General features: G+C 35.3%; 1 protein-coding gene across 1 annotated transcript in view; it reads right to left on the reverse strand.

Annotated features, from left to right (window-relative positions):
• Positions 1-24,341, reverse strand: part of MYO16 (myosin XVI) — a 272,053-nt gene that overhangs the window by 193,792 nt on the left and 53,920 nt on the right. Inside the window, exon 5 of the mRNA XM_026034575.1 lies at positions 6,954-7,062. Coding sequence (XP_025890360.1) covers positions 6,954-7,062 — 109 coding nt within the window. The remainder of the gene's footprint in view (positions 1-6,953; positions 7,063-24,341) is intronic.

Below are 24,341 nucleotides of genomic sequence, written 5' to 3' on the forward strand. Positions count from 1 at the left end.
CTGATTTCAATATTCGTTGCAAAAATTAGTCATTACTGCTTGCTGTTGTTGGGTTTTATATGTTTGTCTGTCTTTAAAAATAGAATTAAATATGTTATAAAAGCAAGTGAAGAATGCTTAATCTATCTCCATCTACTCAGAGAAAATGGTACTGCAAATTAAATTATTGTCTCCTCCTCATGCAGATATCAAAGTGATAATCCTCCTCCGGTGAAACATCCTGCTTTTTGGGTTTTCTTTTCCTGTCCTTTACAAGAGTGACATTCATGATCCATCTAGCTAAAAATTAGCTGTGAACTCTGTATCCTTTTTCATATGATGAGAAAAACTATCCGGCAATTTATTTTAACTGGCACAGTTAACATTAACACTGACACAACATGAAGGTTAAGTACTCAAGCATTCACTTACGGGCATGTCTTACACATTTGCTAGCTTGACTGTCTCTTTAGCCTTTTCTAACATTAATAATAGAATACAGAAGCAAAGCAGGGATATCACAATTTCTGCTTAGCTGCCCTAAGTATGATGTCTGAGATCAGCTCAGCACAGTACTCTGATGCAGCTCACTCAAGGACCGTGGGCAATGGCCTGAGCTTAAATGCAGCTCCCAGTCAGTGGATGAGTGAAAGATTATGATTTTGACAGGGAATCTCTTTCTTATGACTTAGCGTTTTTTTTTCTGCTCCCAGTTTGCAGATGGCTGCACCATGGAAAACATGCTTCAGATCCTGAGAGAGAACTTTTGTTTTAACATAACTTTCTTCTAACTACTTAAAGATTATATTTTTATGAATTTTCATCAACACTGATATTGCTGATGGCAATAAAAATAGATTCCTCACYGGTAAATTCTCCGAAAGGATACTAAAAACACATCCCTAGTTTCTGAGGTTCTTCACATTTTGTTTCAAATTTCTGAAAAGCTTACTTGTTGAGGCTATGCCCTTTCTAGCATCTGTCTTCAAAATCAAATACCCAGAAGCTGGAAAATATAAAACCTAAGGTGGCCTGTTCAAGCTTATATCAGAAAGCACAGAGGCCAATGGAAGACAGATGTGCATTCTCAACTATGACATTTTCAATTTGCCACATGTTTTATGTGCTTGATGCACAGGATTGGAAGTGATACTCTGAAACAGCCTCTTTGGTCCCATGTTCTCACAAGCAACAGCATCATATAATCCCCACCATCAATTAATAAACCTCTACTCAGAAGTTAGTGAGAATTCTCCCTGTGCCATACTGATAGGTCTTTTCCAATCAGTAAAAATCAGAGTTTTGAAATTTCTTCAAAGCTTCAAAGCTCAAAAAGCCTGAAGCTGTTTTGTTTTGTTTGCCTGTTTTACTATCAACTTACTGCATCACTATTTTCAACAGAAAATTTATAAGTAGAAGTCAGCATCACTTTGAATATTGTTCTAAAATAGAAAAAGAAAAACAGAAGAACACATTTTAGCTGAATTCATTAAGCTTTAGTGTTAACAATCTGAATATGTTGACTTTTTGGTCATTTCTCCATGTTTATAAAATAGCCTTTCAGATACTTAGATATGAAAGTCTAAAGTATTTTTTTAATCAAATTAATTCATTTATAACAACTGCTTTTCTTCAAGCTGCTGAATTAACAAAAGATAATTCTTCTCTTCTTACAGTTTAATAGTTTTGGGGGAGGGTTGTTTGTTTTTCTTTTTTTTTCTTCTAGAATATTTTGTCATGTGAATTCTTTTTTTTAATTAAAAGTAATAAAGTAATACACATAACATAATTGATCAAAATTGGGATCCCACAAGTAACTGAGATTTCTACATTGATTTTATTCTCATTAAAAAATGCCRCAGTGCTGAGAAATACCTGACCAGATTTTATGAAATATTTCAAATTATTTCAACTTTTAAACCACAATAATTTTTGGGATGTTTTCTTACTTTCAAATTATAGATTGTTGTGTTTCCTTAGTCTTATGAATCATATATCTTTAATCCTTTTTACAAATTTTAATGGTCTGTGCCCTTTTTTCATAAAATGTGGCTAACATTGACAATTTAAACCATATTAAACTATTAAAGAAGGTAGAACTTGTACATGATTTTGGTTCTATATATTTTTCATTGAGATTTTTAGAGAGTTAAACATGATTCTCCTAATATTCACATAACAAAACATATCCATTACTCACACAACTTGGAATTCTACAAATGAATTTGATTAAGAACATGAAATCTCTACTATCATCAAAGATCAGCTATTTTAAAATTAATTCACTGCATATACTGTAGTATGGTAGTAACAATTTTTTCAACATCCTAGTCATACTATGGGTAAAAGAAAAATCTCCATCTTCCAGTAGAAAAAAAAAAATTRATTGTAAGCATCCTTTCAAAAATTATGTCAGAATAGACTATGTGAAGAAAAATGTGCCTCTCATTGCTAGTTTATAAGTCATTTAACCCATCGAGAAACTAAACATCAAGAAAGAAAGRATAAAAAAGAAGTATTTTTCAAATAATTACATATTTAAAACTTCCTAAGGGGGAAAAAAGAAAAAAGGAAGCATGAGGATCATATGCCGCAGTTCAGAATTTTTCTGCCACACTTCTGCAGCAGGACATTTTGCCTCCAGAAATAAATAGAATATTATTTAAAACATAATTCATAACAGATTGTGCCTTTTAAATGCTACCATTTAACTCACAATCTGCTGTTTTTAGAACAGCATTAAAAAATAAATATTTCCATTAAAACAAAATGCTGATATTACTCTAAATAGAGTAATGATAAGGTAACAGGCTAATAGGTTCCAAGTGGATATTCTCAATGATCCCAATAATTCACCAAGCACAATTGTGTACAGGGTACACAATAAAAATGCAAAACCTTTGTACACTTCCCAGTATTTCCATTTTGCCTCTGGAATAAGGCACTTCTCAGAGGTGAACAACGAAAGGAAAACAGTCATAAGCTGCAATAAAGAAAACTGCAGCTGATTATAACAATAAAAAAATCTCCATGACCATGGTTAAGCACTGCAAMAGGATGTCATAGCAGTTGTGGGACCTCTCAACTTTGGAGATACTCAAAACCTGAATGTACATGTCCATGAGCAAGTAGAGCTACCCTAGGTTGGCCTCGCTTTGGAAAGGAACTGGACCAGAAGGGCTCTCCTTCTTTCTCAAATTTTTTAAGCACCACTTCTGACACTAAGGTAAGAACAACAGCATGCAAAAGCAATGAAATAGTGGCAAAAAACAAATTAAGGTTCTTTCAGTGCAGTTTATATCTGTACTGGTCTTGCTTCATAGCCCATGGAGAAAAACGTGGTCATTCATGATTTCAGGTCACGATTCATCTGAACCATGGAGCACATGAGGCTTCTCAGTGCTCCTAGGACACGATCAGCTCTCATGCAGTAAAGCTATTTCCACCCCTTGTCTAAATATAACAGGGAAAGCTGTAGTCCTACTTCTACTTTTGATTAAGGATCTCTTAAAGGAGACTTACAATCTAATACAAAGAATGTTTCTAGTATGCAGAGGATATATAACWCAAATTATTTTCTCCTCGGTAAGCAAAAACTGCTTCTTACTTTCTCCGATTGATAGTAGATGGTAGTAGATACCATTAATTCAGTACAGTACTTATTTTAAGATGCTATAAAGCTGGCATTTATAGGAAAGTAGAATATTTTAATGAAATACACCAAGTTTCATGTAGACACCAATATTATAACATAGTTTAAAATTCTGATATGCCATGTCACATAACAACACATGAAATATATGAAATTTTTCAGAGAGTTGCTAGAGGACTAATTGTATTTTGCACTCCTTATACTCTGGTGCMTGACAAATATTTTACAAGCAGAACTTAGAGGACTCCACTTCCTCTCAGCATGTTTCCTTGAATTTTCTTCCTCTTAACACACACCTTCAGGCTCTGAAGTCATGTACTAACATCTGCAGTACAGGTAAACAGAGCAAAGTTAACTTCAACCTAGCTAGGCTAGATGCTATACATCATGTAGATGTAGAAGCAAATTACTCAAGAAAACTGTCTGCAAACCTGAGCAAATATTTAAGCAGCTGGCAATCTGAGCTTTGTATCTGCAGGGCTCACAATTCAGCCTGTACAAACTAAAGTGTATTTGTATTTCCAGAAATAACGTGGAAGGGTTCAGTAACTTAAAGCCTCTCAGGAGGTACCTGAGATAATAAAGAAGAAGAATGCTTACCAAATAATCACACATGGGAAAACAAGATTGGAGCTATCTTTTACACAGAAATGCAACATTTTTGTTATCTGCAGTGTGATGCCTACCTATGCTTAGCTAGTAGGATGCTTACCTAATAAGAAAGGCAATTTAAATTAYTCTTTTCCAATAAAAAGGGAAGACATTTCAAGGTTTTTGTTTAGTTTTGTAAGTTCGCTAGTAACTTGCAAAACCGCACAACCGAAAACCAAACCAAAACAAATATGCCCTGGCTAATATAAGGATCACTAGTAACTGGAAGCAGTTAACTACCGTAGGAATGAGATCTACTCATATAGTTACAAACTATAAACACATATGAGTTTTAYGAACTGTAATGTTCTCAATTAACAAAGTTTTCTAAAACATCAAAGCTAGCAGCTCCCATCTCCACTTTGTTTCATCAAAGTAAATTGGTATCTTTTTATTTCCCTTCTAGCTGAGTCATAAGGACCTCAATTTTTTTTTTTTCCTCTGTGAACTCTCTATAATTAGAGGCAGTGATTAGGATACAGTTTATTTTACAGTCATTACTTCATGCTGTAAAATAGGTTGCACGGCTAAACAGAGATTATCAAGCAAACCTTTTAGGAATGCAGAGGAAGTACAATCATTAGAAAAATGCATCCCAATTTGAATTTAGAAAGTGGGACTGGATATGGGGGTTTYGAATACTACACGCAGAAGATGCTATTTACTATGGGATTGCTCAATGTTCTTGCAAMCAAATTTTGGACCATGACATTGCTTTGCATGTGGGTATGCATATACTGCAATAACAAGGAATTCTGAAAGACGATTCACAAAGAACCCTTCACTGCAATTACRCAAGCCAAAATAATTCATACTTATTAAGATACCTTTATTTCCCTTAATGAGTTCCTCTCAACTCTTACTTTTGTATCCGCGGTAGACTGCTTCAATACTTCAGAAAATATTAATTAAACTTTAAAAGCTAAGGACAAAATAAGTATATTACATTGCCTATAGAGAGAAGAGGAAAGCAACAGACCAGTATACTCAGCAACAGTCAAATAAACTTGACAGGATTTTTGTCACTGACCACCAAAAGGTCAGAAATTCACTTAGAACTGCAACGAAAGGTCAGAATTGATCTACCCTAACCTTCTAAAATTTAAACCAATCAACTAGAACTTGCCAAACTAAGTTCCTATTACAGTCAGCAGAAAAAGGCAGTGCTGGAATTCAGTTCTTTGGAACTAGCTAGCCTCAGAAGAACTGAAATGGTCTATGTTTTTCCTATTTCTCTCCATTGACCAAAAGAAAAGCTYCGGATGATTAGCTCAGGTTTAGCCATCTAAAGTTAGTAGATGTAGAAAGATCAATCAGGTTTAATTTTTCTTGTCTAGAAATTTTCCACATTCACAGAATCATTGTTTTAATGTGGGACAATACCTCTGCTATCTACTGGGAAAAACAAAAACAACAATAAMAACAAATACAGAAATATCAAAGTCACAAGAATTTACTGTTCCATATACTTTTTTCAATGTACTGCAAAGACGCTAGATTCTTTTTTAAAATTCTATTCYTAAATTTCTTTTCTGCAACTGAACTTAAACAGAGACAAAGCAATCATACGATTGTCTCTTTCTGCTAATGGAACTGTATTAATCTTTGCAAGCAGACTACATTTGGTTGTATAATCACACACTTTACACAACATCAGACAAAGTTTTTAGACCTCCAAATATATGCATTTTGCAAGACACTAAGGTTTTTAGCAGTTGATACCTGCCTTGGCATAAAAAAAGTTCAAAAACAGAGTCCATGACCTGAGAGGATTTTTCCAGGTACTACAAAAACAAAATTGTGGAAATACCAGGGTGTCTAGCCCACTGAATACACTATTGACTAGACACACAGGATCAGACACTGAATGTTATTTCCTCGCCAGATTAAGTTAGCTTTTAAGTGTCCATTAACAGGATGTAACTTTACTTGTTTTAAGCTAAAACAGATTTCTTCTGTTAGGACAATGTTAAAGGTTTTTATGATATAGCTATTTATTATTTCTGTTTAATACATTACCCTCAGTTTTATGGTGTGTCACATGAAATCTGAGTGCAAAATATTCCAGTCAAAGTAATATTAGATATTTTACTTCAGAACCTATACCTTATTTAGGAGCTGATGAATGACAAAGCATTTTTTTTAGAGGCACTGTCATCTACAACATATTGAACATATTATACAATATAAATCTACCTATAATATTTTCTCCATAAGAAAGCAAACCCATAGTAGTATTTTGGAGTAAGTGGAAAAGTTTCATATACACTACCTTTCAGAACACTTGAACAAATTTGCTCAGCCTATCTCTGGAGAATGCGTAACTGCTATGTAAAACAGAACAAAATGTGAAACCTAGCCTTTGAATTGTTCAGTTAGTTGTTCTTAAAGCTTCTGGGCTACTGTTATTTCTCTGCTTTCAATTTGCATTCTCCATATGAATGGGCAAAGCCACATCTGACAACCACCAATTGTCACTAACCCATATCAGCTTTCCCAATCTAGACACATTGACATCTTCTCTGACTCCAAATCCTCTTTATCCTCTTCATCAGTAAACTAATATAGTTCCAAAGGCTTCAATGATCACTTATTTTAAACAAATATCTAGCCTTTTTACTTTTATGTCATGCTCAATAATAACATTTCAGAGTCTGAAAAGCTGACTTACCATTTTCTTCCAAGTACATCAGAAGGATGCTGCTGGATTCGGTCCCTTCAATGGCATAATCAAGTGCAATGTTTCCATTAACATCTTGCAGCAGTACATTTGCTCCAGCCTACACACAAGAATTAAGAACATTTCAGGATTCTGTTATGAAGTCTCAGAACACTATGGGGCTAGTTAACATTCCCACTCAGAAACATTTCAAAATTTGAGTTTGGGGGCAGATGATTCAATGTAGCCTGAAGCATAAAATAAAAACAAAGACAAAACTAAAGGACTCCTGATTGTCACAAAGAGCTGGCACAACTGACACTGACAGCTTCCAAGCTGTCCAGTGTGCCTGTACTGCACAGACATCTGAGCTGCCCATCAATGAGTTTTGGAATCACCATGGTTTGCAGCACAGCGTTTCAAAGTAAAGAAAACTGTCACCCATTACAGTCTGTCTTTAAAATACTGCACAATAAACAGCAGTGGTTCAACAGCTGACTGACAAGCAGCACGGACACCCATGCAGCAGCGATGGGTAGACAGCTGCTAGGGGTCACCTCGTCAGCTGGGCCAGCCCCTATGGCCTCATTCATCAATCAAACTTCAAAGAGAATCATCCTGTGCTAAATAAAATTGCCATTTGTCACCAACTGACAACAATGAAAATGAGCTTGATAATTTTAGCTCCAGTCCCTAAAGAAGCCAAGCTGATATTTCTATAAATTTCATTCAAAATCCAACATAAAGGACAGACGACTACAGGGAGCCCCTGTGTTCCCCTTGTGCCATCCTCTAGTGGGGAGGATGGGGGCAGGGACAGGCATATGACAACCACAAATAGAAACCATGAGAATGATGAAAACTCTCATTTTCTCTACTGAAAATTGTTAATGCTAGCATTTGCAATATGAAGGACTTATTTTTTCTTTTTTTTTTTTAATATGACAGCTTTTGTTTTTTCTTGGAAAATATTATATATATATATTATATATATATAAWATATATATATATTATATATATCCGGTGCACATAAAAGTTACACTACAGTGAAATGTCATCTCTCATTTTTTACAGGCCATAATTTTAATTCATTTCAAGCATTCTCTCTATGGTTTTAACTGAAAGCAATTATGAAACAAAAGTGGCCTGTTGTAAATTTAATTACCTTTCTTACCTACATGTATGATAAAAGCACAGCTAATAAAAATTATGGCTACCAATGTTAGTCTTTCTTTAAATGACAGTGGCAAATTATTCCTGCTAATAAGGAATTATTAATTTTAAAAGATATGACTGCTTCTTTCAGGAGCTTACACTGAAGGATTATACCAAATAAAACCTCCTGTGGGTCAGCTCCTGGCTCAGGTTAATGTATGACATGAAAATCTAGAAAAGTCATGTGGGTTTCATGTCATCTGACTTAAATTGTTAAAATGTCTAGTCTGAGCTAGTCTGAGCTAATCTCCTGGGTTCTCTTTGAGGTGAAAGAAGGGACAGACACGCATCAAAGAAGGACTCATCCCAACTATCTCAAACACTGAGGTATCCTACTAGAGGATATCCTACACTATAAGATAACCTGTCTTAGTACAAGGTAACTTTCTTTTAATATCTGCCAGGATAGCAAATTAAATAAAATGCATAATTTGTAGATAGCTAAATGAGAAAAGATAAGAGGAGTTGACACTGTGGTGAAAAGAAATGGAAGGAGATGATCAAATCTAAAATGTTGTATTCATTACAGCACTACGAAAAGGTATGATTATCTATCCTACAAGGGCCAGAGCTCAAGAGATAACCAAAAAGTTGGCAAAGACCATAATGTCTTTGCAGAATGGCTTAATCATGTTTACTATATCTGTTCCACTACTAGGCAGCAATATTTTGTGTTTTGGCTTCTATTTTCTGACCCATGAGGGATTGCTAGTGATTGTAGAGTCAAAGAATTAGCACATGCTTTGTGACYGTTTCTGCATGTAATGAAAAAGAAGAGTAAAGCCTTGAAGGTACCTGCACTTCCTCGCATATAAATAATTTCTGAGCAAGGTCAGAAGAAGTTCAGGTGGATGATAACAAAACAAACCAACATACATTTTATTCCTTTTTGAGCTATGAAATCGGCATTTTTTAACATATTAAAATTAAAAAAAAAAGTAGGATATTTAACTTGGCCAGCCACACACTGTTCATTCTTTCTCTGAGGTGCAATGCCATTGAATGATGCAGAGAATTAATCAGCTTCTCATTATTTTTATTGAGTTCTACATTAGTTTATTTCTTTCTTCAATTGCTTCAATTTCTTAAATAATTTCCTTTAGCAACCAGAAGTTACAAATATTAAAAGTGTTAATATTTGTACTATACTAAAAGTATAGTACATAAAAGAAGATAATCATTGTCCTGTGAGAGGAAGCATCCTATCCATGACTATGTGTTTCAGGATTTAACTGCACATGGATCCTGATATTAAAAATGCTTCTTAAATTCACTTGCTTTAGCCATTTAGCCACTTTCTTAGCTCAGAACATTTCTTTAAAATTTCTCTTTTTATCAAGCTCTTTTTTTTCTTACTTTCCTCTTTCACATGGCACATGGAAGACTGTAACCATTTGAATGTAATCTGCTAACAAGAGCTTATATCAAGGAACTCATTTTAATAAACATTTTACATTCTGAACCAGATTCCGGCATACTTACAGATGAAACACTTCCACCAGTTCTTAGTACTTATCATGCAAACCTTCAAATCAAACTAATGAAAAGCAAATTCATTAAACCAGGTACACGTGAAATACTGCAAATTTATACCACTTCACAAGTGCTCACAATATCAATTTCATTTAGATTTAGTGATATGGCTACTGTAGCAGATGAGAAAGAGTATAGAATTTCCCAGATGTTTCCACTGGCTCACCAGGCACTTTTATGCCAGTAACTGATACCCAGTGAKCCAAAGAAAGGTAAACTATAATGCATGCTTCATGTTAATCAAGGAAATATGAGGACCTGTTAATATAAGAACCTCCCATAAATTTGTTTCATTTTGCCACACAGTAATATGCATGCGCTGCACATTGCACTTGTAACTTATCTAAACATCCCATGTTCATGTGTGTCTATCTATATTTAAATCTATTTTGGAACAATACACTGAAAGAGGAGAAGCATTTTACATGCAAAGTCATAGCAGTAGTATCTGAACTCTTSCTTCTCAAACTGTATTTCAGAAAGTAAGTGTAGAATCCAATAGCTTCTGAAGTCCAAGCACTATTAAAGATATTTTTATTTTTAGACAGTACTGCACCCACATCTGAAATGTGTTCTTTGCGGTTGACAGAGTATGTGTGTTTGTATATATGACCTGAAAAGAAAACCCTTATATTCTTCAACATTTCAGTGTGAATCTGCAGTTTATCAACACAAGTACTTTACAAGAACATCGAATKTCAAATAATGAGGTACGAAAACAATGAACACATCTGTACATGCTGCTCATCGTTGCATTTTCCCTTGTCTGACACTACGCAATCACATGCATTGCTTTTTACTAAATGCTACAGTATCAACTCAAAACAAGATAGTATGGTAATAGTAAGAGCCCACTGCATTACCACAAAACATGTGACATTTCACTTAAATATGTATACATATATAAAATATATATATATTTCCATATTAACATACATCTTTGCACTAATTTAATTAAAAGGTTTTGTTCATTCATTGATATCCAAAGGTTTTGCACACACATATGCAGTCTCTTGTCTACTACGGATTGCATGCAGGCGATCCATCCTTCTAAAGAACTGTGAGGCAAACTACTCACACTCTTGTAGTACACTATCAGCTGAAAAGAAAGCAGCAGCAAACAGGATATAAGACTCTATTTGCTTGTTAACAGGGCAACATCATAGAGGAAATCCAACATGCCCAAGGGCTCCATGAATGCATTTGATCTTGCTCTCTAATCTCAAAGACTTGCAAGAATTTTCATTCAAGACATCAAATCCCAGAAACCTATCTGGCACCTCTTTTTTCATCTTATACTAGCCTTCACTACTTTGACTTTCATTCATTAACAAAGCAAAAGGTATAATGTTCAATATAGTGTTGTGTTACACATCATTAGCAATGGATCTCGCTTTTCACAAATTCCTGATACTAAGCAGAACAGGAAAAACTCTCAAGGAGGCCTCACAAAAGTCAAAGATTTTCCACACTGGAAAACCACAAATAAATAAAATTAAACATTAAATGAGAATGGCTGAGCAGCTGCTCTGAGTTCAACAGCACATTCTCCTTCCAACTCATTTCAACAACAGACTTCCTGTAGGCAGGATGATTCACAGAAATAACAATTTAGTTACTAGAAGAGCGGGGGGAAAAACGAGCATTCGGTGTTTACCAATTACAGATCTGCACTGACAGGTCCCCTCCCTAGCTGGTCCATATTGCAGTCCTCCTTACTATGAAGAAACCTGACACACATATAAGCTGGTCAAATACTTTTTCTTTCTTTTTCTTTCTTTTTTTTTTTCTTTTTTTTTTTTTTTTTTTTTTTTACAAGACAATCTAGGTAGTATTTTACTGAGTGTGGATATTGTCTCTCAGAATGTTGATTGCAGTTGTAATATTTTGAATTTGACTTTTTCCACAAATCTTTAAGGACCCCTCCTACCTCTCCAAGGCATTGCAAATTCTTGACATCTGGAATACAGTTCATAGAATCATAGAATGCCGAAGGTTGGAAGGGACCTCAGAGGTCATCGAGTTCAACCCCCCTGCTCACGCAGGGTCACCTAGAGCACGGGGCACAGGGCTGCATCCAAGCGGGTTTTAAAGATCTCCAAAGAAGGAGACTCCACCACCTCTCTGGGCAACCTGTTCCAGTGCTTTGTCACCCTCACAGTGAAGAAATGCTTCCTTAAGTTCCTGTGGAACTTCCGATGCTTCAGTTTGAAGCCATTTCTTCTAGTCCTATCACTGTCCACCACTGAAAAGAGGCCGCCCCCCTCCTCCTCACTGCCTCCCTTGAGGTATTTATACACGCTTTATACAGTTAATCAATATCTGTCAATTTTGGAGTAATGCATGGATTCTAGTCGAAGAATAAAATGTCAGAAGAGATGTCCAGAAGCCCATGAAAAGCTAGTCAAGTTCCCTTGAGCTGATTCAGGTCTAGAAATCTATCATGCTGCTTTCCTACTTCTAAATTTTAACTATTATTCCTACTTCCAGGACTTGACAGAGAATACAAGAGGAACAACAAATGTTTATTTATATGTTATATTTATAAAGCCCTATAATTTCGACTAGAGTCCATGAGCCTAGTGAAGCTTCCCAAACAAAACATGGATAGGGGCACAACGTTCATACTGTACAAAAGGTAGAAATGACACTGGTAAAAAGCCACCCACCAAAGAGCAGTAGCTGCTACTGAGCTAGCCCTAGCGGGGTTCTCTCTCATATATCTTGGTGGAACAGAAAGGAATTAAAATTTCAGCTGTACAAAACTGGCATTTCATAAGCCTGTTCTTTGGGACAGTTTCCATCATTGCAGCCTGAGGAGACACACTTCAGGCACTCAAGACTGATGACTGAAGCTTTTAAATTGTTATATTTTGCAGATAATAAACTACAATTTCTCCCAGGTAGTTAAGTTCCGCATCTAACCAATCCTCCCTTCCCTCCCCTCCTCCCCACCCAAGGCTCTAATGGAAACCAGACCTATGCATAACTTTTCCTCAATTATAAGCTTTCCTCGGGAAATTCTGATTTACTGAAACCTGAAATTTTAAGTGCCTTGAAAAAAAATGCAAACAGCACTCTCATTATAATGTAGGGATTTTCAATTTTAAAATGTCTTCTTCCTTTGTTTCCAGAGTGTCCCTGATCAAGCTAATCTGAATAACAAGAAGTTATGTTCTTTACCACAATTGAGGCCTTAAATGTAGGGATCACAAATCAAAATAACAGCTGTAAAGATCTAATTGCACCCATTGCTCTTGTAATTTGATATACAAACACATGTTCAGTGAACACACCATGCACAGACTTGTGGAGCTACAGAAAGACCATAGGGAACACATACTCGTGCTCAGCTGATACCCTCTGCTGTAAGGCAGTATATTGAGGCATATTCTCTCAAGATGACAAATTCTTCTTTAACACAAATCATATATATAAAAAAAACCCTTCCATTTACTTCCATGGAGTTACTGAACTCCAGGAAAGCAGTACAGACTCAGTCAGCTGAATATACAGGCCCAGGATTTCTTCCAAAACCTTAAATCAATGATTTCCTCCAAATTACAGGAAATTGAGTAACTCGGGAACTTCTCTCACTCATATAGGAAAGACACTATCAATGAGCTGTTTGATATCGTTGTTCCATTTTAGGGGTTTGCACTCTGTGGGAGCTGCTACTGTGCATAAGCCCATGCCTGGCACATTACCAAGATTACTCTTCCATAAGAGGGAGGAATTGTCCACCATATGGACAGGCTTAACTTGTGATATAAGGTAAAGTTTGGATTTAGTTTTGACATGTCTCATCCAACATTATCCAAACACAAAGCTCAATCCTTACGCTATGCCCATGAAAATACAACCTAGAGAAGCAAAGCTGAATTCATGGCCTTATAAATGCTCTCCTGGCATTGAAAATAAGTTGAGGATGAGGGATTACCTGTTTCCATCAAGACACTCTAAATGGAAGAAGAACAGAAGCCAGTGCAGACAACTATTTCTCTTTCAAACTTGGGAACACAGGACTAATTGGGGTCTACAGTCCAAGAGCAAGAAGGGAAGGCAAGTTCAGGTCCTGTGGTGATCCAGTGAGCTTACAAGGGAGGAGCTGCAACCCAGGAGAATTCATATATTGTACTCATCTGAGAAAAGTCACAGATAACACCCCTGTTTATAGTTGTGTCATTTAGGAATTTCACTTTATGACAAAAAGCTATTCTAACTAGTTTACATAGTTTATAATTATAATGAAACATCATATGCATATATATTGTAATGTATAGCATAATTATGCATAGGTACATATACTAAGATACTTACGCAAAATAATAAGTATCTATGTTATAATAAGTATTATAAAATACCATTGCTATATTCTTTTTTTTTTTTTTCTTATATGTTAGACCAGATAAGCACTGGTCTATAACTTCATATAAATACACTTGGGAATTTTATCATCATAAAGTACATAAGTAAAGTGATATAGYTATTGTGCACAGACAAGTTCTTTCATTCATGGCACTCTTGGGTTCCATACTCCAGAAAGAAGCATCAGGATCTGCATAGRTAACTTAACTCCAGATCTCAAAATAGACTGTTTTTTCAAATCCAGGAATTAGAATTTTTGGTCGCATATTAATGTACATTATACAGTATACATTAGAGTGTTCCAGAAATCCAAAGTACCTTAACTTTTGTAAAAGATATTTTGTTAAAAAGTGATAAAAAGTGCAAATAAACTGACCGTTTATAAAATCTCTCATACAGAGGTACACATATGAGAACAGCAGTGTCTACAGAAACACATATTTTTATTGAAAACACACTTGTTTATTGTAGCAGTATGTGGCAAAACTAATAAAACAGCACTTTAAAATCATCATTCAATGCTCCAGAATTATTTTGATAATCATTTAATTTATGGGGAATTTATGGGGAATCATTTAACTTATGGGGAAGGCAATTTTTCTTAAAATAATAATTGTAGGCAATGTCAAACCACAGAAAGCATTTTCAATGAGTTAAAATAAGGGACATATTGCCATGAGACATATTGCAGATTGCTTGACAGGCATAGTCTGTTCCACTAATGCATTCAGGAGATAAAAGAATTAGCACTGATGACTGAAAACTGAAGACCAACATTTTCCCATTTGTTTTTGCACCATGGGGACTTAAATTCTGCCCATCAGCTGGAAGGCTTGCAAAAGGCAAAACCACTGACTTCCACTACTGAACTCCACTGATAACACTGAAGACAGTTTGTTTTCAGTAATTTCTTTCATAGAAAATAAAACTAAGTATAGAGATAGAAAATGAAAAGTTAAAACTTACTAACCCAGAAGCTACTAGTTCAAAATAATGCAAATTTCTTAAATTACAACTGTTTCCATGCCCTATCACCACAACATTCATGAGGATTTGGGAACATCCTATTAATTCAAAATGCACATAGCTATTTACATCTATCTTAATAAGCTGGCAAGTAGGCTTTCATGGTTGTTCTCCATATTTTGGCTCTTACTATGCATCCCCAAGGTTTCTTGGAATATAATCTTTTAATTTATGAGCTAAATAAACTCCTGTTTCCCTGACCTGGCTTTCTGTCAGGAAATTATTTTTCTTCTCTGTCTTTTCACACCTAAAACTCTTAAAACATGCAGAACCAGCAAGCTAGCTGAATTAGAAGTTATGAYAGAATTATATTAGTGATATCCATTTTTCCTTTTTTACTACCARTCTTGAGTATTTTTCCAGCAAGTTCAGCTAAGCAGTCTTAACAATCAAAATCCTTAGCTTGACTACATGACCAAACTTTATAATTAGATTTGAACACTGAGTGCAGCATCCTTCATTGGTCTTCCTTACATGTGTTCATAACTACTTGATTAGTCATCTGCTTTTAAGGCTATGAGGAAAAGGGCAAAACCAATGTGTTTTTCTCATGCATTTCATACTGGCTGCATTTGAGAAAGAGGTGGTACATTTCAAGGTGCCTTAAACACAGTGCTAGGCAAGTGAAAGCACTGGATTTGTATGTGACAACCTCCATCAGCCAATTTGTGTTTCGGGCAGAATGTGCTCAAGTTGAGGACCAGGTCCCCCAACTAGCCATGTGATTAAACATCAAATTATCCTGTTTCCATGCATAAGTTTTATTCAAACACAAATGGCTAGAAAGTATCTTACTTGCAAGATGTGTACTTGTAAGTAAAGATATCGGCTGCCTTGTGTTTTCTCAGAAAAGAGATATAAACATGAGGCACTAACAGATCTGAATGGATGCTATAATCACAAAGAAGCTCCTGCTTAGCATGGCAGAAGAAGTTTAAATTGGGATAGTTACATGAATTGGACAGAGCAGTTTAATTGTCACAAAATGTGCTAAGACATACCTTTAAACTTCTTTAAATAAACCATTTTCTTTGGAAGTAAGAAGAAAATCGAGAGAGACCCTCAAAAAGTATTTTCATAAATAATTTAGTATCTGCACTAGAAGTTGAGGAACATAAGGAAACATCAGGAAAAAACAATTATGTGATATTACATGGCAGAGAAAAGATTTTTTTTGTTTAGAAGAGAATTCAGTTCTATTTTAAAGACTGCAGCAAAAATGCTAATGATCAGAACAAGGTCATCAAAAAGGGTGACTCAAGTATGGAAAGATGGGTATATAACTCAATATTTCCAACCCTTAAATTGTTTGGCAAGAAAAGAGAATTAGAAGGGAACCTTCAAAGAGCGTTTATGGCTAAGGACTAAAATTTCCCCATCTGCTTGTGCACATGGGAGTTGCACACTCCCCATCAGTAGCAGGGCTTATAGGAAAAAATTAAGTGATTCAGGCACTGAATGCCTCTGATAACAGTGTAGAAGCACACATTCTTTTCAATTCTAAATTCATTTCAATCATTAAAAATGCACAGACACACTGCAAAGTGATCTGTTCCTGTCTCATTATACTGGAATCAAAGGTCATTTTACAAAACCATTGCCTGTTAGCTTTAGAACAAGTAGAAGTTTTTCACAGAGTAGGGAGTGAACCTGTCAAAAGTCTTTTGAGTAAGACACTATAGTTACTGGGAGAACTGGGATGTTTACTTTACGATCATCAATGAAGGTGGTAATTACATAAGGTCCACAAAATCTCCCCTTTCAGGAAATAAAAGGATTGCCAGGATTAGCAAGAACTGTCATTAATATAAATCTCTACACAGTAAATAAGTTACAGTTTTATTGGAGGCAAAAAGGAGTAAGAAACATCCTCTGACAATCAACTACAGCATAACTAGGGCATAAACCAAGCAACAACGAAATAAATCCTTCTGATAAAAAGCATGGCAAGTACTACCTTTTACTAATACATTTTCTATTAGTTTCCATGTGTGTGTGTGTGTGTATGTACGCCTGCTTGCATGCATGTTTCCAGGATCAATTAAACGATGCAAACAGTGGAAAAAGCATCTGTCTGGAACCAAAACTATAGATGGTTTTCTACTTAGTCTGTGTGGGGGGAGTTAGCATTTTCTTCCTTTCAATGTACATTCTCATATCCTTGACTGTATTTAGGCAATTTCAAGATACTGAAGACACTGATTATCAGACTCTCGTCTATGCTAAGATTACATACAGGCATTCACAAATATATATAGAGGGAAAGAGAAAATGACAAAGCCTAAATAATGTACTATGTACAGTAAAAACAAAATGCATTATGCATCTCTATTAGAAAAGGCAAGAGATTAAACAGTACACGGAAAAGGATAGCTGCATACAGCATACAATTTTTGCAAAGATAAATGCATTCATTTCATGCTAGGAACTAAGAGCACAAAACCACTAATTTAACACAGCTAATTTGCATTTTTGTTATGAGACAGCCTCATTGTGTTGATTGATAACATAAGCATGTTTCAAGTGTGTCTCAGGGAAGAGAATATGTAGGAGCTTAGTCAGCACCTAGTGTGACACTATCCTGCTGGTTAGTAATTAAATCTATATGCTCTACAAACAAGTCYTTGCATGACATAACAACCATATTCATATATTTCATATGCCAGTCATCCRAATACAGAAAGTGATCGGCTTCTTGAACCTTAGCGTATACCTACACAACTCACAAGCAGGCTACACCATTATTTTGCTATGCATGAAGTGCAGTATTTGTGAAAAATGTCCAGCCATGCAAAGTGATAGCATTTTTCTGTGTGGGGYTGTACTGTTCAAAAACAACCCAAATGGAAAAAATATAACTCATGCCATTTTTTCTCATCAGTTATATAAAAATAATAGCAACTATCCATATATTCAACCAAAAGCAGCATAATCAGCAGCTGTAATTTACATATTAATCAACCCTAAGATTTCAGGTCTATTTGCATAAAGTACTGTCAGTTATTTACTGAATATTCTGGCGAAGTGATAGAATTTAAGAAAAAAAAAACACATAAAAAACCCTAAAGACATAATGTTGCATGGATCACAGATTACCTACATATTCTAACAGAAGATATTGTTATTTTTAATGAGTTGTGTTCACACAGTCTTCGAAATGAATGATGAGCATGAAAGATTATTCTGTATCAGGGCCCAACAACATTTGTACATAATCATTCCCTATTGAGCCTCTGATCTTCTTTACTGCCAGCAAAGCTTTTCCCACCTCCAACACTCTTACAATTTTTATGAACATCCTTCTTTACATCATTTTTACATTTGTAAAGTAAGACTATAATCTTGATTTTTTTAATCTAAATATTTCTTTTTTCATCATTTTTGAAAAAAAAATCTTATAYATAGTATTTTCAAAGTTTGCTGTAAATCTTAGTTCCCAATGAATCATTTAAAATGAAGGCAAGTATGATTGAATAAATTTTGACTTTAACATAGTTGCAAGTGTGTCTGTTTTTCATAAATCCCATAGAAAGCAATTCTTTTAATTATCTTTTATTCTTGCTTCCCAACATTCTCTTAGCCTTTCTTCCTTGCAACAACATCATATCTTGTCTAATCTATTTATGAAAAAGAAGAAAACCAAACTACATCTAATTCTTCAGCATCTTTCAGTTTAAGGCTTCAATTCCCATGCTTCATTATGCACCCCAGTCTCATTACCTCACAGTGTTTTGCACTGAACTGACTTACCTACTTTTCTTCACGAAGTTTACACCAGTTATTTGGGATGTTAGAATTTTTCTCTTCTTTTTTTTTTCCTCTATTCTAATTGAAGAAACTTCAGAAACACATGCAAATACAGGCCTTTTACCGGCCCTCATGTCACCTCATTTATTACCTCCACTAAGCCTGCACTTTTACAATTTACCAAAACCATCTGCTTTCAAACCATAAGCCATTTTTTCCTGCAGTAGTTTTTTTCCAGTGACTTCATACATCAGTCTTCAGAGTGCCATATCAAGACAGGCTGTCCTTGAACTTTTGATAAATTGTATCAGTGCTGCATTTCTCCCACTAGTTCACTCACAAATTCAAGATTCATTTGATGGTTCCTTTTTTTTTTAATGTTTACTAGTCTTTCTAAACTATGCATTTCAAAATATACTATAGAACTATTTCATTCCAATGTTCCCCAAATGAAAACACAGAAAAAGTCACCTAAGTGGGTTCTTGGTTCTTATGGTTGTCAAAAACTTGATAAGTTATTGAAGAAGGGAGCATAAAAATGAACTGAGGGTGCCTAGTCTGTTGTTGAACATTTCATATTTAGCCRGAGTGCTTAAAGTAAAGGGCAGAAACAACCCTCTTTGCCAAGTAGGAGGATGATAAAAATCCAGGTAAKCAAACAGTCCCATAAGAAGATGTACCATGTATGTGTACATCCCACTCCAACAGATATAACACTAATGCCACACTATTATTGAAACCAACTGTTCAACCCACCACACTGCCAAAGGGCCTCTCTTCTCTAAGCCCAATAAACTCCTCAGGCTTTAAGAGAGGCAGCAGCATACTGAGGGAATTAGCCAAACTAGCTGCAACCATTTAGGTGMTGGTGACCACCTTGGCCTGGCAGCACGGAACTTGCTGCAAGCAGCACATCTATTTTCTGAGGTGGTTTTCAGATGGCCAGCCTTCACGCCTCAAGCCTCAAGCTGAGTCTTGCCCCAATTACGAGGCCTGCACTGCCTTCAGTCTTAAAAACCCCAGGCTACCGCTCTAATTACCAGGCCTGACAAAATTCTTACAATCTTCACCCTTTCAAATACTTCTTTTATTTGTATAGCTCCTGTAAAAAAATGTAAACCAGTAAGAAAATCAAATGTAAACCAGTAAGAAACTGCTTAATAATTTCATATTATTGAAATTACCTTCACCAAGGGATTCTCTTTTCTCTCTGTAATTCTCACTGTAATGTTTCCTTTTTTTTTTTTTTCTGACTAAGCGTGATTTTTAGTATCTTTCTCTTTTGCCTACTTATTTATACATCTCATTGGGCCAATATTCAGATTTATCTACCAGTCTGCAGTTTCTCCTATAAATACTAATGAGGCAAAGAATTAATTGCAGATCTAAATATCATTCTCGGTTTATTGCCAGAAACTCCCAGGAACTCTGTATTTGACTTTTACAGGTTTGAGGATCCTTTTCTTGAGAAGCAACCTCTACTTAAAGAAAAAAAAATGTTGTCCTCAATTTCATACCATTTGTCTATCATGGATTTAATTTTCAAATTTTATTCAGAATTATTTTCCTAACAGTTTCCAACTTCTTTTTACAAATTACCTTTTCAAAAAACTTTCTCCTTCCTGTTTTCATGCCACAGGAGTTTATTCATAATCTAGCAGGTATCACATGGCCCTCACAAATTTTTATTTGCTGTAATTCAACTGAATTAGTGTTTTAAAATATCCTCTGTATGTCAGTTTATTATTTTAAGTATACAGCCAGGATAATTATATCTACACTGCGCTCTGAACAGATGCCATGTGCAAATGTAATATTAGAATGAATCTCCTAAGACATTACCTTGCTAATGCAAGTAAATACATAACACATTATTTCCTTCATAAATTTAAGCTCCATCTTAAAAGAAATTAAGGCTTTTTTTCATCCTTTACTACTCTACATGGAAGTAGTAGACTGTCTCCTAATATTTAGAATAATCAGTTTAGTTTCTATCTTAAGTTTATTTATGACCATTTTATACTAATTTGTTTTCATGCCAACAGTAACCTCAGGCTTTATTAGGTCTTACTTCCTTTTCTATCCTGATAAAGTTACTATGCTATCTCTCCTTGACTTTGTTTTTTAAGGTTAAAAAAAAAAAAAAAAGCTAGTTATTTTTAGCATCTACTCATAAGATTGGTTTTCTATTCCCTTGCTTATTATTGCAGTTTTCCTCTGTACAATTTACTATTCTTGAACATGGCAACTACAGGCACTCAGAGCCTTGTACCAAGGCATCAACAATAACCCTTGCTGCTCTCTCCTGGAAGCATTTCCATTCTGAGAAAGCCAAGAATCATTTTTCCCTGTTGGTAGCTGCATATTGGTATGATATAATCATCATTTCACAATTGCCTGAAGCTCCCAGGTCTTGCTCTTTTCTGATGATGATTCCTGAGTGTATCACAGAAATGAATATTACTTCTAGCTCACAGCATGACCTTATACTTGGTACTCTAAAATTCCAGTCCCATTTGTATAGCTCAAGTCTTCAGGGATATCGTATTCTTTATATATAACATTCTAATTCTCATCTGAATTGACAAGGCACCTCAGCTTTGCATTGTCAACAAATTTCATTACCACATTTCCCAAGGTTATCATTGAAAACTCCACGTAAAATAGCAGAGTAGGACCAAAACTGAAGAAGCCCCAAGACTAACTCCCATTCCCACARTTTTCTTCTTAAATCCTTAAAATACTTGTTGTCATTATGTTACCAAATTCTCGATAYCAAACAACTTTTCACTTCTCTAATTTATTTGCTAGTTATTCCATAACAGCTACTCACAGATTGTTTCACTGATTCAAGCAGTGGCCACCTGGCAGGAAGATCGAATCTCACTTTCAGGTGTCTCTCRGGGATGGAACATCCCAGGTTGGTTTTTTTTTTTTTTTTCATAACACAATATGTTTGCTGAAGATCAAAAACCCAGATGTTGACTTTCATTATCTTATCGTTCCTTCATCCTCATTCTTTGAGGATCAAGAGAATTACACCAAAGCTAATCCAAAATTCCACATCTGTCCTCTGCTTGGCATAATTGCCCTGATGCTTTCCAGACAAAAATGATAGTGTCATTTTTCCAACATGAACAGCAATTAATGCATATTACATTTTCCTCAAGATCGTCTTCAGTATCAAGTGTACATCTTTTATCTCCATGAATTTTTATTTTCTGTGCTAAGTGGCCTTTAAAATGCATTAAAGAAGACTCAGACCATAAAGYTGCAGTCCAGTCCAAGAAGCTCTATTTTTTTCTTACAATTTAAAGGCAAATAAATCTCTTCTTGATCATTCATGTGAAATAGCCTWTTCTTTCCTCCTTTATTGTGAACCAATCTTTTAAGTTTATCCATTTGTTTTAAATCTGCTATACATTATATTACCAGAAATTAACGTTGAGACTGTTACTAGTAGTGAAAATCCCTAYAGTTCATGCAGGACTGCTATCAATCTGCTATTAAGTAATCCTCTGTCTTATGAGGTTTCAGCCAAAAGATTMATTTCCCTTTCTATTGACTATTGGCATCTTGGCAATTTCTAGCTTGTTAACATTTACTCTTCATACCTAAAATCACTATTTTATGTCTGAAAACAGCAACTCCTTATGCAAAATTAAATTTGTTCAGCAGATGATCTCACATTTTCCACAGTGTGTGTATATTCTGTTGCACTGGTTATTCTTTTTGTCTGTAACTATCCTCATTTTGTTACTAGAATATATTCCTTGGGCTACTTCTGTTGCTTATTTCTCTCTTCTGATGAGATGTTTTTGTTGGTTTTGCCATCCATCTTCTAAGAAAACCTGTTCCTAAAATCTACGTGTTCAGTAGTCTCTTCTTCCATCCTTTCCTTATGATCATATTCTGACATAAGCATCTTCCATAAGCATCTGACATAAGCTTAAGCATGCTTCGCATCTTTCTTGGTCTAAGTTTTCTTGTTGATGGCCCTATGCAAATCTTTTTTAAAAAAATATTTTCTCTTTTCTACTGCTATTTTCTCCACATCTCCATGAGAACTTCATGGTCAAGGAATGTCTAGCTCCTGGATTCCTTCTAACAAATTCACTGCATCAAGCAATATTTAATACATACACAGCTCTGATGACAGTATTCAAAAGGCAAAATATGTTCCAAAGCCACTGTATCCAGGTAAGGGTCTTTTCTTGTCTCTCCTTGTACAGCCTTTAGTGTTGCAACCCCTCCTCCCAGCCTTACAGCAGAAAGAATAATATTTAGAGCTTCCCCTTAGTGTTGCCATCTGGTGTTTAGCAGCTTTTTAATAGCCATCACCTAGATTCATCTATCCTAGCTCAGTCAGCACTTTCTGTTAGCAATGACTAAAGGCAGGAAGCCAGGCTGGCAGTACACTCTCTGCGGATGGTCTCCCTTAAGAAAATATTTAAATATTCATTCATAGCTTTTTATATAAAAGTCTTTAATGTAAAGCCTATTACCATTGCTAGATACTTCCAACTGTCTCTACAACCAAAGAAGAAAAGTCATGCAAAATAATCATTTTTCCTTTTAGGTTGTATTTTATAGTGGTTTAAAGTACATATCTATACTTTAAACTGGTATCTTAGGTCCTTTCCYTGCCTCCCAGTGCTACTCACTCTCTCCTCTTTGCTATTCTCTGTATTAGTAACACAAAAGAGGAAGAAATACTAGGCAAGAATGAGTGGAAGGGCAGAATTACTTTCTTTTGAAGAAACAATTGCTTATCCTGTTTTAATTATTTCTGAAACTATAAAAGATAAAAATCTTTCATTAAATCCTAAAGCTAATAACATTGTGATCATTCATCTCTGTTTGCTAAAACAGACCCACGCAGCTGCAAAGAACAAGAACAGAATAATTATGTGACTGTTCTCTGATCACATGACCTGAAATACATGCCATACAAGTGTATGGGAAAGGGGAAAAGGCAGTTACAGCCCCTTAAAACTTCCTTCCTACTCCCACGAGTAAATCTCTTCCTTCAGCCATTTCCAGCAAATTTGTTCCTGCGTCTGATTTTCAAAGAGCTACATAAATAAGCTTCTAACTTAAAAGCAGAAGTAGACATCCCTTGGAAATATAAGATGTCTATCCAAAAAGTTAGGGCTAAGCTTGGCAAAAGTGAAGTAACTATTTAATTAGTCAAATTTGGCTAATGGAATATACTCAGATTTTATCCTGTCAGGGAAAAATGTGTCAGTGCTGCTGGAAGGCTTTTTTGTAAAGAGCTTCCAAAATTCCCAAACAAAAACTGAATCTTCTCAGCTCACACAATCTATTTCGAGTCAGGGCAGCTCACGACACTTTCACAGATAATATTCAAATACAGGTAGGAAGAAATTTGTAAGATGGTGTCCTGCCTTCTTCAGTAGCCCAGCATCACACTCAAGAGCACTGAATTTCTGAATAAAATCATGAGAAGTCCTGAAGTTGTCTGATATATGTAATTAGTCAAAAAAAAAA

This window comes from Nothoprocta perdicaria, unplaced genomic scaffold (genome assembly GCF_003342845.1).
Source record: "Nothoprocta perdicaria isolate Ctin4 unplaced genomic scaffold, notPer1 scaffold_148, whole genome shotgun sequence".
Lineage (NCBI taxonomy): Eukaryota > Metazoa > Chordata > Aves > Tinamiformes > Tinamidae > Nothoprocta > Nothoprocta perdicaria.